General features: G+C 47.3%; 1 protein-coding gene across 2 annotated transcripts in view; it reads left to right on the top strand.

Moving 5' to 3' along the window:
• Positions 1-14,822, top strand: part of UBAC2 (UBA domain containing 2) — a 187,980-nt gene extending 173,158 nt beyond the window's left edge. For both annotated transcript variants that reach the window (XM_035003119.1, XM_035003120.1), the window contains 2 exons: positions 1,380-1,502; positions 13,574-14,822. In XM_035003119.1, the coding sequence (XP_034859010.1) occupies positions 1,380-1,502; positions 13,574-13,681 (231 nt within the window). In that variant the 3' untranslated portion in view covers positions 13,682-14,822. The remainder of the gene's footprint in view (positions 1-1,379; positions 1,503-13,573) is intronic.
• Positions 14,823-15,709: the final 887 nt, after the last annotated feature.

Raw genomic sequence — 15,709 nt, 5'->3', positions numbered from 1 at the left:
GGGTAAGAGAGTGGTCCTCAAGAGTAATTTTACATTTGCTTCTGCTTGGCTCCTCGGGTATATCCAGCTCTATCTCAGAATCAATTCTTACATAATTTTTGATGGGTTCTTAAAACACATACTTATGTAACTTCAACCTCAGATTTCTCATTTCTTAATTCTCAGACAGGCCAAGATTCCTGCCCTCTCCCTCAGCACGCCTTTTGGATTTGTTTTTTTCTCATCTTCTCTTTCACTGAGGGTGTTGCCATTTGAGGGCTGTGCCTTTATGTAGGTAATGAACTCAGCATCACTACCTCTTTCAGACCCAACACCTCATCTCCTGAACCCAAATAGATGATAAAACCCAAGTGGGTTCTAGGTTAGCAGGATGTGCTCACCCTTTACCCCCAACCTTGCTTACTGTTCTGGTTTTCCAGAGCTTGTTTCTGGTACCTTGGGACCTCCGTTTCTTCCTTTTATGTTCAGCTATGCATGTGAAATATTTTTTTATTTTGTTTAGCATTTTTAGGTGTTTATAGTAGGAAAAATTTCATGTTGTCTTAGTCTGTAATTTTCCTAAATCTAGAAAGAGAGATTTAAATTGATAAGCTAAAATATTGACAGATAGCTAAAAACATGAATTTTTGAAAAGCATCATGCAGTGCACATTTTTCTTCACATGGTGGCTTTTTTCTTCATTGATGACATAGAATAAGCAAGAAATGACTTTGCCATCAATCTAAGTTATCCATAGAACCGCTCAAGAGGTCGGTTCTGATCCTTACTTCCAAACTTCTTGTCCCTTTGTGTGGGTTTGCCTTTGCATGCTCTACCCTGTCCCTCAAGCTGGGTTTTATCTCCACCTGCAAACGCCCTCTAGTAAGCATGCTCAGAATTTACTTAACTAAAAGAAGAAGGAAGGGAGAAGGAGGAGGAGTGGGAGGAGAAAAGGAAGAGGAAGAGCGTTTTAAAGAGTGGCTGTGGAAGCTCCGGGTTCCTGGTGGATTAGCAGTGAATTAGCCTTCTCTCCATGTCGTCTTCCCTGTCCCATCGGGCAGAGCCCCGAGCTCCTCGGGCCAGAGGAGGTAGGACAGGGTCAGTGGGGCTGAGGTTAAGAATGTTTGTGTGCATCCTCTGTTGCCTTCCAGAGCCAAAATGCACAAATAACTCCGGCAGTACCATTACCTTCTTTCTCTCTGGGCTCCTCCCGCATGTTGATTTCATCCTGTTGGTTGAAGGGTGACGTGATACTTTAGGGTTTGGATTGCTTGCATTCAGCAGATCAATATGACATTTTCCCAGTCTACGGATGTGACTTCATTGCAAGAGAAAGCCCTTCCAGGCATTAAGATGGTTCTCCTTCTGTGTCTGATCACTGTGTATTGGTCTATTTTTAGGGAGGAATGATCAATTGGAATCGTCTTTTCCCTCCTTTACGTCAGCGACGGAATATAAACTATCAGGATGGTCGGCGGTCAGAACAACAAGCATCTCCTCCTCTCGAGGTTTCTGAGGAGCAGGTAATCAGTAACACTGGTACTTCTCCTAAACCTGTGTTTCAGACTCGAAGCAGTTTTGCTGAACAAGACTTGAAAGAAATCAAGCATATAAATACAAAGCTTTTGATGACAGTTAAGCTGCTGCTGGTAACAGTGACAGACACTTGGACTTTTATCGGCTACTGTGGGTCTTAAAGTTTGAGGAAGGCATGATTTGAAAAAAAACATTGTGATCACTTATTTTGAAATATATAATACTTTATATATACAGGAAGCTACTGACGTTTGTTCTCTATAAGGGCTAGGAGAGAACAAGACAAGGACAGGGAGGGAGTGGTGCTTCTCTGGGTATAACTTTTGTATGGTTTTGACTTAGGAATCAGGTTAATGTTTTACATATTCAAAACGCAAATCAACAATAGGGACAACCATAAACTAGAAAGAAACAAATAAATGATCCAACTGTATTTTAAATGAATAACATAATCATAGGAGAGAGGGAAAAATTAATTTTAGTAACTTTTGAACATAATATACCCTCAGTCTAAAGAAACAGAATTGCAAAGAAACCTTAAGCTCTTCCTAGGTGTATGTTCACCGTAGTATGAGTACAGCGATTCTGAAATTATGTTGTATGTGTTGTAGATTTGAGCAAATGAGGAAATAGGTTGATCTTACTATAGAAGAAGGAAAATACAAATTCAGAACAGGGGAGAGCAAGGAAGAACCCTGTGGGGTTGGCTTGGAATTAGAGGTATCAGCATAAACTCATGATCTGATGAGTGTGTGTGTGTGTGTGTGTGTGTGTGTACGTACATGTGTCTTAGCTCTGTCAGCCCAAAGCAATCAGAAGCGGTAGCCCATCCCAGTAACACTGACCACACCTAGTGCCCAGATCTAGTTTCTAAATATGTTGGCCCACTGACAGAAATGAGCCTCTTTAGAGAAATGAAATGGTGGGTCACAGGCCCAGGGTTGTGAAGGAACAAGATGACCCTGGACCACCATGCAAGGAATTAAGGAAGTGCTTCATAAGTAAGGGAGCAGGCCCCAAGGACACCAGAGCCAGCTTGAGGGGACCCCACGACCAAATTGGGGACATAAGATTTGGGTATCAAATAAGGACGGGGGCACCTAGCTGGTGCAGTTGGTTAAGCAACTTTTGGTTTCGGCTTAGGTCATGATCTAGGGTTGTGAGATCGAGCCCCACGTCAGGCTTTGCGCTCAGCACAGAGTCTGCGTAAGACTCTCTCTCCCTCTCCCTCTGCCCCTCCCCACACACACATGCACTGTCTTTCTCTCTCTCTAAAAACTAAGTAAATCCTTTAAAAATAAATAAATAAGGACAGTACTTAATATAATCCACTGGACAGGGGGGTAATCCATGAGTTCATACTGATATTAGGAGATGTGTGTGTGTGTATCTCCACAAAGGAAAAGGAATGTAAAGTAATAAATAAGGAATGATTGATGGTATTAGAAAATCATAATTTTGCAACTATCAGAGCAAAAATCAATTTAGGTATAAATCATCAATACATGAAGAAGAACGGGCTATTTATATAATCTCAAAGTGTATCTCCCCACAAGTTGCTTATTAATTACCAAAGGAAAATAGTTAACTGTACAATGGAGAAACTGGATACCAGCTTAACCAAGTTATCAGAATCATTATACCAATAATGGACCAAAGAGGCATTGTGGGCATGCCCTGAAAGGACACATCAGTTATGTATTACGATAAAAAATCCATAACTTTGATCGTAAAGAAAAAGCAGATAAACCCAATTTGAGGGACATTATATAAAATACCTGACCCATATTCTTCAACAATACTGCGGTCACAAGCTGTTCCAGATTAGAGACTAAGGAGGCACGTTAACAATCCTAGAATGTGCTCTGTACCAGAAAACATTTTTGGTGAACAGACATGTGAGAGTCAGTTGGTGCAATTGGACCGTGGATTAGATCACAGTTTTATATTAATGTTAAGTGTCAAGGACTTGGTATCTCTATGGACTGTGGCTAGAAAAGAGAATATTCTTGTTAAAAAGTACGCATACTGAAGTACTAAGGAGTAAAGGGACATGGTGTAGGCAACTTCATCTCACCTGTTGCAGGAAGGAATAAGAGAGTGTGGATAAACAAAGTAGCTGTGGCAAAGTAATGGTGATCTGGATGAAGAGTGATTGGGTTCTTGGTATTGTTCTTGAAACTTTTCTGTAAGTTTGAAATCATTTCAAACTAGAAAGTTAAAAATATCTGTGAAGGGAGTTCAGAGCATTGCAATAACAACACTTTTAAATTTCCTTCTGCGTATGTTGCTCTCTTCTCATCAAACACATCAAGGGCAGCATTTCATAGCTGGTCACACTGTCCAGCCCTGTCCCCAGAGTACACAAAGGTCCCTCGGACCCAGGGCACCCGGTCTGAGCGGGCTCCCACTGCCACCCTGGATTAGGCCACCATAATGCCTTGGAAAGAAACCAGTTGAATGTGCCTGATGAATTGATCCAGCGTTTCCCCTCATGACTTCTCACTTAAACTGATCATTTTAGTAGCTCCTCAAGACTGAGAAGTGGAGGAAGGAGTTAGTTCTCCTCCACCTCCATTAGAGAGTTTCTAGAAAAATGGTATTCCCACAGATATGAAAATAAAGCCCAATAACTCAACCTTTTGTAAGATATTTATGGTAACAGATTAAAAAATAAGCTAATACTCTCCAGGTAAAAAGAAGGAGAGTTCTCTTCTGTTACTGTTTACTTGCTAGAACCACAAGTCACATTCCTCACAGAGCAGCCATTGAGGATATGAGGTATTTAAAGGTGAGACAGTTCTTAGTGTTGGCACTTTGAAACAGAAGTGTCAAAACACGGCAATGAGGAGAATGTGTGTAATTGAAGTCTTCAGGGTGTTCTAATGAATCATTTTCCTTGATCCTCCCAGAATGACAACAGGTTGACACGTTGTCAGATCCGTTTCAACAACATTTACTTCCTTGCTCTGGTATGAAGAGATGTAAATACATCAGAGGCTGTTTTTAACATATGCTTCCTTATTCACTGATTTTCAGTGGTTGTTTCTTGTGTTTCTTGATTATTGTGAACATGGCCATTACAGGCTGTCATTTCATTAAAACACAGATTCTTCCCATTGTTTGTTATGTAGACTCTTGGCAGTTCCTGTGATAGGTGTTAGCCAAACTGTAAAAGAGAAAAAAAAAATGTTCTTGCCCTCAGGATGTTTACAATAATGTTTAGAAATATATAGTTAATATATATAATCTCTCGGTTAGTTTGTTGAGGCTAGACACTATCTAAAATAATATTTGTTAGTAATGTAATCAAATAGCTTGAATGAACAAGACCTCTTTATGCTTAATTCTTCAATTAAATGTGCTGTATCTTCTTTATTTAAATATCAGAGTCATGCTATTTATTGCACTAAGAAACAATAATTTTTTAAACCAAGAACAATAAAAATGATTGAGGTTTTTCTGATGTAAAAAAATACTTCAGGAATTTTAGTGAGTCCTTTAAGATAGGAAAGCAAGGGATATTACAAGAAAGAATGTGCATCTCTTATTAAATCTAGTAATAGGCATACAGCCAGAGAAAAATTTTGCCACTTTTTCTGCTTTTGCTGTTGTTAAGTTTCTGGATTTTTGGTTCTTCCCAACCTACTTTTACTGTTTTTCAACAAGTGGACTCACAACACCTTTGCCAATTCATTGTCCTTTGAAGATGCCATCCCAGCTCTTTTTAAGAATCTGTTGAAACCAAGTGCCACCCTGTCAAAACTCTTTTTAACAATAAAATGTGCTCAAATGTCTACTACCTTAAAAATAAGTATATACATTATTCCATTTCTCTTTTTATCTTTTTAACCAGTAATTCTCGTATTACACCTATACTCAAAGTAACAATGAAATTTTGTCCTATAAGCATCCTATTTTTTTTAAATCAGAGTTTGTCTAAGTTTGTCTTTCTCAAACCCTCCCAATCTTAGGAAAATGACTCTTCATTTTTTTTCTTAATGGAATACATGGGTAAAATCAGACTGGGAAGTTAAATGGGACTAAACCAGAGCTAAGGCTCAACAGAGGGAAGGTAAACTGTTACCGATCTCCCAACGTCCCCCCTTCCAGTCACGCCTCTTTTCCTCCTCGTCAGCCAAGAATTATCACCTATCTGCTCTGCATCAGGTTGGCCACTGGGCTAGGTTCCTGAAATACAGAGATAAATAAAGCATCATTTCCTGCCCTCACATGGTGCAGAGCCCGGGGTGGGGAGCCAGGCCTGGAGACAGCCCCAGTCAACTCTGCACAAGTGTCCTGGGGCCATCGAAACTAAGAAAGGACTGCCAGCACCGGGGGTGGGGGCAGCGGCCTGTGTCAGCATGTGGTGAAAAGTGCTTTACATGTGGGGAAGCACGGGTGGGTGAGGTTGGAGTGGAGGATGACCTGAGGGGCCGGGCAGGCTCCCCAGCGCCCCGCAGTGCTGCGTGAACTTCCACTTCTGTGTTCCAGGCATTAAGGCACCGTGGCAGGATCCTAAGCAGGGAGTTAGGTCATTGGGTTTCCCTGGAGGGTGGACCACACATGGAGGAAGGAGCGTGTTATAACCGTAATGACGTATGTGACTTCTTCCATGCCTGCCCAGGAAATGTGCTTACAGCTGCCTACGAGACTCCGGCCCCGCTGCTCTATAACCACGTAGTACGTTTATTATACATGAGACCTGTCATGTGGATTCCATTCCTGTCCTCGGAAGTATTCATTGACCCCAGTAGAGAGAGAATGGCTTTCAGCACAGAAGACACTACAGTCTTAGCTGGGAAATAGCAAAGTGCGTTTAGTGTGAGAGGATCTTAATCTTAGTGAGGTTCTCTTCTCTCTTTCCATCTCAGGAACCTTCATCCCTGTCACTGTAAAAACCCACCTCAACTCCAAATACTCAACCCTATACAGACAGTCCCCTCACTAACATGTTATGTATTGGGGGTACTTTGTACTTCTGCTGTGCGTATTTCTAATTGCAGTGAGTTGGGAATTGGTCCAGCAGTGACTCAAGTTTTGTCTGTTTTCCCTGGTGGATGGTGAGCTCCGTGAGGGCTAGTACCATCTCTTCCTGTTTCCCCCGTGGCACGGAGCCTGACACACACAGGGTGCCCAGCAGTGGTTAGAGCAGGGCTGAATGGGAAGGTGTGATCAAAAAAGACTTGTTTCCACTTACAAACGCGTTAGAGAGTGGTAGTACGTGGGACTTTCCATCTGAACGCCTAGATTAGAAATAGGTTTTCTAAGAGAATACCAAAGCTAAATGTGTTGGAATGAAATATTGCGTGGCAGTCGAATAATTGACCAGCTTTTGGGGAGCCTCATTCTGTTGGGTATTCTAAAAGATACAAGCAGTGGAGCTCATCCAGTCTGTCATGAGGGCCTCCTTGGTACCAAAGTCGGAACCAAGCAGAAATGCAAAAATAAGGGGCCTCTGAGCGGGTGTGTAGCCGGCAAGAGCATACAGTAACCAGTAACCGTTCACTCAGCCAACAGCTGTGATCAGAGGGGTCAGCACTTCTGAGGAGGAGGGGAGTGGTCAGGTGACGGTGGAAGAGAGGTGCACTGATCCCCAGGTGATCTGACTGTGCACTTGCAGCCAGGTGGCCCGGAGGTCATGTGACCGTTACAGGGACAGGGAGGGCAGGGCGAGCCACATCTCCCGTGACTTCTCCGGGGGTGCTCCGCCCGGCAGGCTGTGCACATGGCCTGGGCAGTGGCCCGCCATGAATGGGCAAACCAGCATGGGATTGGGTCAGGCATCTTTCAGGTAGGCATCACTTCCTGCAAGTGTCAGAATTTGGGAAGTAAAAACCCCAAAACCATTTGTTTTTGACGCCCTTAGCGAAGGGGAAGTTAAAGAAAACCACAGTCCTACTTGAACAAAACAGCAGAGGAGTATGTCACTGGGAAGAATTGCCATGCGTTTCATTGGAATGAATGTCCTATTTCACTAGTGTCAGAAAGTAGTTGAATTGCAGGTAGAGGCCAAGGTAGGGTTTCCTTTATTCCCTTGAGTAAGAGTGATCTTGAGCTAGTAGGCACACATGTCCCAATCATGGAGGACTTTTTTTAAAAGGAGAGGAAAACCAATATGGATTTATCTCCATCTCTATAGGTTTCTTGTTCAGCAGGGTCTCTTAGAAAGCGTATTATGGGAAAAACACATTGGGCCTCGTTTGCCTGGCGAGGGCTCTCCTGTGCTGCCTGCTCCTGGTCAAGTTCCCGCACCCCACTGGCCCACTGGGGGCCTCAGGCCTTGACCGGGAGCCACCGGCAGAGTCCAACACCGCTGGGGGGCCCTTCCATGTGGCAAGGCTAGAATTCCAGTGCCAGCCTCTCCTTGCTGTCCCCTATGTCAGACTACCTCTGAACCTTGCCTCTCGAAAGCCAGGCCTTCCACCACAGAAAACAGGCATCGGTGGTGTTCCATTCAGGTACAGTTAGTTTTTATGAATGAGCGATGTGGAAGACAGGAAAGCATAACACGCTCTCTGGATGTTAACCCAACTACACCTGTTTGTTTTTTTTTTTTTTTAAGAAATTAGAGAAAAGGATTATTTAGGTGTTTAGACTAGAAACCCTGGTGAACTCTTCTGATGTTTTGTGGTGAGAAGTTTTAGATAGAAGCTTCCCGGCCGTGCACAAGCAGAAGGAGGGTACTTACTGCGCTCCGAAATGGAGAAGGAATGTTGAAAGGAATGCTTTCCAGAAAATTCTACGGGGCGTTTTTTAAGTTTCCCGAACAGACAGACTCCTGTGAACCTAGCTGGGCCCAGACTGACCGAGACGCCAGGTGCGCACCTGCTCGTGTCTGGGGTTGCAGGTTCTTCTGCCATGGCCGCAGTGCTTTACCAGCTTTATCATTTCAGCCCCAGGCTGTTTAGTGGCGGTCAGTTCCTTGAAGAACTCACATTGCTAAACTGACCCCTTCTCTAACCACCACTGGGCACCTCCATGTGCCAGGCTCTGTGGTTCTGTGTTGGTGGGGACACACGGCAGGCGTGGTCCTGGCCCCGGTGTCACCAAGCCAGCTCACCACAGGCACTTTGCACAGACCCCCGGAGCTGCTGACAGTCTGAATGCTCGTTGAATTAATGACTCTCCTGCGCAGGCACAACTTGATTTAACCTGATCAGGGTGTATTTTCGGATTTTTATCTAGTCAAGACCTAGAAATGTTACATGGACATTTTCTCTTCCTTTGGATGTTCTAATAGCTGGACTAAAAAGACAGGAAGCAGCCTGTAAAGGAAACAGATTGGGTTTTCAGTGTGATTTAATGTGTTTTGTGGCTAATATATATGCTGTGGATGGGGAAGGAGGTAGAGTATCTGTAAATACCATGATTTATATAATCATCAGAATCGAACATTTGCTAGAATTTATACAAATATAAAGTAAGGTTTTCTAAAAGTCACAGATCATGTGGGGTTTTTTTTAGAATTTTATGCTTACCTTTTAAAAAGATTTTTCCTATCTTTCTTACTTGGGCCTCACCCCATTAGTTTTCTAGGCCAGTTCTTCTGTGGGCTGTTTAATCACTAGAAATCTGTAACAAAAATCATCCTTGTGTTTATGTTAAGCGTGGCCGTATTTGGCTATGGCGGGAGGGTTGCGTGTGGGTGAACTTGGCCGCGAGCCTGCCTTTCACCAGCGTTTCACCAGCGTTTCACCTGGTCCCTGGCTGACTCTCCCGCCCTGAGACTGTCCTTCTGGCTGCCCCCTGCTCGCTGCGGCCCCCTGCTCGCTGGGGCCCCCTGCAAACAAGCGTGAGTTTGATTGTTGCGAAAGACACATCAGTACTTTGACCAACAAGGGATATCAAACAAGTAAAGTGAAAGCAGTTAAAGTGAATGCTGAAAACAAAACCCCGAGGGTGGTTTTGTCAGGTTGTGGGAACCTCTGAACTGAGGCCAAGAGGGTCAGAGGGAGGGACCGCGCACCTGGGCCAGTCCCTCTTGGGTGGGGTGAGAATTATCACGGGAGCGGTGCTTACTGAGCTCCTGTCAGGGCCCGGGGAGCAGGCTGGGCTCTCTCATCCCCGCTGTGGCAACACGGCGAGCCCGCCCTCTTCGTTCCCTGTCCCTCTGCGTCCCGTCGTGTCTGGCTGGTTACTGTCCACATTCCTCAGCCCAAGCATGCAACTCCGTCGTCCCTGGGGTGTTCACTGTCTGGGATGCTAGGAGAAACTTACAGATACACCCTCTTAGTGTAATTGTTCAGTTTTTTAAAAAGAACTGTTAGCATGATTTCTACTTTGTAAGTTGCTTCATCTGGTTAAAGTACAGGGTCATTCAGCCGGGAAAATTGTCCAGTCACACTTGTCTTCTCACCCCTAAAAAACGCAGAAAGCTCTGAAGCCAGCTTGGCCGCCAGAGGACGCACGGCCAGCCGCCACCAGCTTCTGCCTGCAGCCGACGCCGGGAGACGGCCCGCTGTCAGAACCAAACTCGGGAGGACGCCTCCCAGGCAGAGAAAGCTGCTCCCCCGGCGCCGGGCCCGCTTCCGTACCTAGGACGCAGCCGGGCCACCACAGACCGGAGGGGTGCCCTCTGGGGCGGGCAAGCACTGGGCCGGTGCTGCCACTCTGCCTTGGTGGCCCGTGTGGCCAGCCCGTCCTCGGCACCTTCTGGACTCCAAACCACGTTCAGAGTCTGTGCACGGGAGACTCAAGGACCGGCTGGGGGTTGTGGCCCAGCACCCTCACTGCGCCCAGCTCCCTCACGGCTCACACGCCGTCAGCTCCAGACTGTGAATCCTGATTGGTCAGACAGATTTATTCCCACTGGCCAGGTACGCAGAAGCAGCCTCGTTAGCTCTGCTTGAAGTCCTAGAGGTGACAGAGTGGTGACCGCGAATGCCGCGTTTGGCACGCTGTTGGAAGTCGTAAAGAACGGCCACGGTGCTGGGCGGTGTTGTGTTGGTGGGTAACAGAGAGAATGCGGTGGAGCGGCCCACCCCCTCACCGGCCACAGTAACTCCACTAAAGAGGGTGGTTCTGAACCGGAAGTCACTGGAACAAACATCATTAAAGCTTCTTTCAGTCCAGGGAACAACGTAGGAAGAATTGCCTGCATTGGACGTGCGTCCAGCCCAAGTCCCAGAGCCTGTCTCCCCGAGCGTGCTGGCCGGGGGTGGAGAAAGCAAGGCGTCGTACTCAGTTTGAAGTCCCCCCAAGGAAAGAGGGAAGTGTGGATTCTGGTAATCACATGGCAAAATTGATGTTTTATGTCTGGCAGAGCCTAAAATAGATGATCAGACAGATGACTTGAGTGTTAAGAAGAGTGTTGTGGTCTGTAGGCACCAGCCTTCTCCTGCTAACACAGGATGTCATCAAGACATCTGACTACATCTTGTCACTGTAAGGGATACATTGGTGACATGTGGAATGGATAGAAACGATATGAAGTGGATTTTAAACTGGTTAAAAATCTCTAAAACAAACTGTTGGCTAGCCCCTCAAGAAGCAAGGGAGTTCTGGGCCCTGTCTCTGATTTTTCCTGCTTGACATTTTCATCAATAATAATTCGAGTGACCTTGTAGAGGTTTGCTAATCACATTTGGGAATGATACAGTTTTGAGGGAGCTGAGTAACCTAGGAGACAACAGAATTTAAACTGAAATTAGTTTTGGTTGTCTGGGAAATGACCAGAGGCCATTTAACAGAGATGTGTGTGGTCCTAACCCCAGAAGAGCAAATACAACCTTCCAGGGTAGGATTTGAGAAGCGTGGCTTGAGAGCGTTTCAGGTGGAAATACCTGAGTGTTTCTAGCAGGCCACACTGGTATGATGTGGTTGCACACATGGGCACACGCGCGTGCACCCTGCAGACGCGCTGCCCTGCTGCACAGGGGGCTGGATGCTAGGCCGGCGGCCGCGGGCGAGCACTGACGGGAGCGCTGCGCTGGAAGGTGTCAGGTCCGGAGGCGCAGGAATGAGGAGAGCAGCTACGGCCCTTGTCCTCAGAAGGCTCACAGCACAGCGGTGGGGAGCGGTCCTCCCTGCAATTACAGGGAAAAGTCACAACCATGGTGAGCACAGGACAGAGGTCGCTGGAGCCACAGAACTTCTCTGGGGTTTCTTCCAGTCTGGGAGAATGGGAGAGGGCCGGGTGCGCCCAGAGCCAGCGGATGGAGAGGAGCTAACCAGGCCAAAGGAGGAAGCACCAACAGTGATGACTCCAGGCCAGACCAGGAGTCGGGGTGCCGGCCTAGAGAAATCAAGGGGGTGGGCGGCCTTCAGACACTCGAAGTGCTTCACGCAGAAAAGGGAATAGGGTGGTTTTCTGTTATTTCAAAGGGCAAAATTAGGACCTTTGAAGTCCCACGGATGGCAACTAGTGAGAGGCAGATTCTTTGATTGAGGAAGAACTTTCCATCTTGGCCAGTAAGTGGGGAGTGTTTGTGATATTCTGGGGAAGGTGGTTCTTTCCTTGAGTAGGAAATGAAAGCAGAAGATTCCTGCCATTCTGTCCACACTGTCCATCAGCCCAGGGCCTGGAGCCGGCCGTCGCCTGCGGCACCTCAGGTCTCCCACGTGTGAGGGCCATGCGTCTCGCTCACTCGCTTGCTCGCGGACGGCCCTCTCCCCAGGCCCCAACGGTTCCCTTAGAAAACAGGAGTCAGATGTCTCTGACCACAGCCCACAGTAAGCAGGGTGCACAGCATCCATATGTGTGAATATGGAGAACTGAAATGACGTTTTATGGAAGAAAGACCCTCACTACAGGCATTTTTTCATGCTAACCCTAACCCACCAAGCGTTCATGACACACTAATGAGGGATCACAGCCTCAGTTTGAAAGTCAGCAGCTAGAACCCAGCTTCTGAGAAGTGGCCCCTGCCTGTCGGCTTCCTCTCCACAGGATCAGCCTCTCTCCCTAAGGCTCCTTGAGGAGTGAGGGCTCTGGCCATGTGGGCAGCCTCCTCCCCTGCCACCTGCCTGGCTCTGCACCTCCTTCCTCCCTCTCCTCCTCACTTTGGCCCCTCGACGCCCTGCTCCCCCCGCGCACTCTGCCCACACACACCCTGACTCCCCTAGCCGGGGAAGGAGGGCAGTATCAGGCCCTTTCTTTCCATTTTTGCACCGAGTGCATTGTTTTCTGCAGGAGAGATTAGAAATGGTGACAAAGTCCTCAGTCCACAAAAGCCTCTCTAATCCGCATGTGGTGAAAATCTCAACAGTTTGTGTCATTTTTCATTATATATTACTGCAATGTATATTTCAACCTAAGTACAAAGAACAGATTCCTTTGGCTGGTCTGGGGCCATAAATATTTTTATAATACATTTTTAAGTGGGAAAATAGGTTACCAATAAACTTTAGTGGCACTGCCCACTTCGTTGGAAATTGTGAAAGGACAGGAAACCTCTGTATTCACAGATTCGGGATTTGTGGTCAAGAAAATGCAAGCCTCATCCTCCGTACGCTTGGCCAGGCCTCAGCCCACTCTGTGCGTGTGTTGTCTGCTGCTGCCCAGGCCAGGAACTTAGCAGATGCTGCAGCTCATGGGGAAGCTGAACGGGGTATGGGCATCCAGAGGGCCTCCTCTGGCTGGGTGATTCCAGGAACCTGGACACGTTTTTGTCCCTGGTGACTGCCAGCATCGGAAATAGTCTTCAGTTAAGTGATTGTCCACATGCGCAAGGAAGCGTGCCTTGAGAAGTTGTTCGCAGGAATCCGATTTGATGCTGAAGGAGTGTGCAAAGGCGTGTGAGCACAGGGCGGCTTATACAGACGGGCTCGTCCACCCTCTGCTCATCCTGGCAGGTCGCTCGACCCTTGGGTGCTCGTTCCTTGTCTCTAAAATGAGGATTAAAGGAGATAATTGGACCTATTAGCTCTATGTTAAATGTCTTTAAAATGTGCCCGTTCAAATTTTTTTTTAAATAACATTTCACGCTAAAATGAAAATTAGGGTCTTTTTTTTTAAACCTTTCCTACAAAACTCTCACGAGGAACATTTTGGGGGCTGGTGGGTTAGTAGTCGAGTCGCCAGCCTCACCGGGTTTCTGGTTGTTTCTGTTTTCAGGTTGCCCGGCTCATGGAGATGGGATTTTCCAGGGGTGATGCTTTGGAAGCCCTGAGAGCTTCAAACAATGACCTGAATGTGGCTACCAACTTTCTGCTGCAGCACTGAGGGTCCTGGGCGGCTGCACAGGGACTGGCCCAGCGGCTGCGCACCCACAGCGGGCGCGGCCCCGCCGCCGAGGCAGCCCGGGCCCCCGCGCTCTCCTGGGCGGACGTTCTCCCGTGCTCTCGCGGGCAAACTGGTCCCCGCCGCTCCTCCCTTAATTCCAAGGCCATTACCGGTTAAAAAAAAAAAAAAAAGTCTCGAAAATAAGTTTGCCATTAAATCAGCATGTATTTTCTATCTTTATTTTTTTATGGGGCATTTTCCTGAGTTTGGAGAATCATCACTCATTCCTGATGTGTTTAAAATGCATTCAAACTGCAGATTTCTGTAAGCAATTGAATAGCACCCACGATGGGAAATTACTGCTATTGTAATATTCTTTGCACTGTAATGTGTCAGCCTACATTGTATCTGGTCATAAATGCCATGACAGGGGAAAGAGGAAGGTTATTCAGGAAGAGGGTGGCAAAATACTCCTGATGGACTTTTCTCATCACTGTTTTTTTTCCCCCACATTTGCTTTCAAACCCCAGTGGCTGCTCGGTGTCCACCTTTCCTAGGGGTGATGAGCAGTATGGATCTGCTGCACTCAGTCTTGGCCAGGCCTGAGTGAGGAGGGAGAAACGGAGAAGCAAATCCTACCCCACACAGTTCCAGCCTATTTCAGTCCAGGGAATCTTTCTAACTCCTTCTCACTTCCATTAAAGAAAGTAATGATAATCAAGTACTGATGCAAGATTCTGGAATACTCTATGAAACTTAACTGCGGTTCCTTTTACTCAGAATATGTACAGTTAGCCTCTCAGGCTGGGGGTGAAAACAGGACAGAGCAGGGGGTCCCCTGGAACGGTGCGGGGCCCAGCCCGCGTGCTCAGCGCACACCCAGTGCGGGCCCAGCCCTGGAGCGGTGCGGGGCCGGTGCTCGGGACATTGGGGACGGTAGCATGAGGCACAGGAAGGAGCCACAGGACGGAGCGAGGCAGAGGTGGGCCGTGATGAGCGGGAAGGGATCTACAGCAGGGGGACTGTTGAGATCAAAGGCAATTATGTGACTCTCGTGTTCTGCAAAAGGAGCAGAAATGTATCAAATTGATGCAAATTTGGACAAGTGTAATACTTATAATAAAGTTTTTAATGTGTTTTACTTTGTGGTATTTTTTTTATTAGACTTACCTAAATAAAACTTTGTTCTAGGCTATATACTTTACCGGGAATTTTTTTTTTTCTTTTTTTTGCCAATGCTCTTCTTTCTTCAGAAGATTTGGGTGCTTTTTTTTGGAAGTGAGAAAAGCCCCTTTGTTCCTGTAAGACTGGCCCCGTGAGGCCCCATCCTTAGGCTTGTTGGGGCCCTCGGGCTGCTCAGAATGGGGGGTTGAGATGACTTTCTAGGAGCCCAGCTGGTTGCAAGCACAGGCCCTGACTTGCTCTGAGTCTCCCCACATCAGGGTGTAAGGACGGTGGTCCACGGGCAGAGCATCCCCAGCTTCGGTCACAGGCCAGTGGCTCGTACGAGGCAGGCTGAGTGCACCGAGGTGCATTCAGCTGTGAACATCTGAGCCAATCTGGACCCACCCTCTGACCCTCCAGCGCAAAGGTCCCAGGAGGAACACCCTGTATCCGGAGACCCACCATCTCCTGGGTTCCTTCTCTCGAACAGCACTGAGCAAAATCAAACCACACTGGAGGCAGAGGCTTCTCAGTGCTCAGCTCCCAGAGGACGGGGAGCAGACCGCCCCACTTGGAGGATCCCAGCGTGCGGCCTCAGTCAGAAGGGACTAAGCACCCTGCAGTTCTGGTTTGTTTTCTGCAGCAGGGCTCTCTCCTAGATGGGGTCCCGTCTCAGAGAGCCTCGTCCTGATGAAGGAGCCCGTTTCTCCCAACTCCCGGCCTCTGTTCCAACTGCCTCCAGCTGCCCATCCTTCGCACGCAACTGCCGGGCCTTTTGCCACCTTCCGTAGCCCCCGCGCTCCGGGTCATCCCAGTCTCGACCACCCCCCAACCCCACACACATCTCTGACTCTTCAGCCTCGG

Source organism: Mirounga leonina, unplaced genomic scaffold (genome assembly GCF_011800145.1).
Source record: "Mirounga leonina isolate KUSES-001 unplaced genomic scaffold, KU_Mleo_1.0 Mir_127, whole genome shotgun sequence".
Lineage (NCBI taxonomy): Eukaryota > Metazoa > Chordata > Mammalia > Carnivora > Phocidae > Mirounga > Mirounga leonina.
This window is presented reverse-complemented; position numbering and strand designations above follow the sequence as displayed.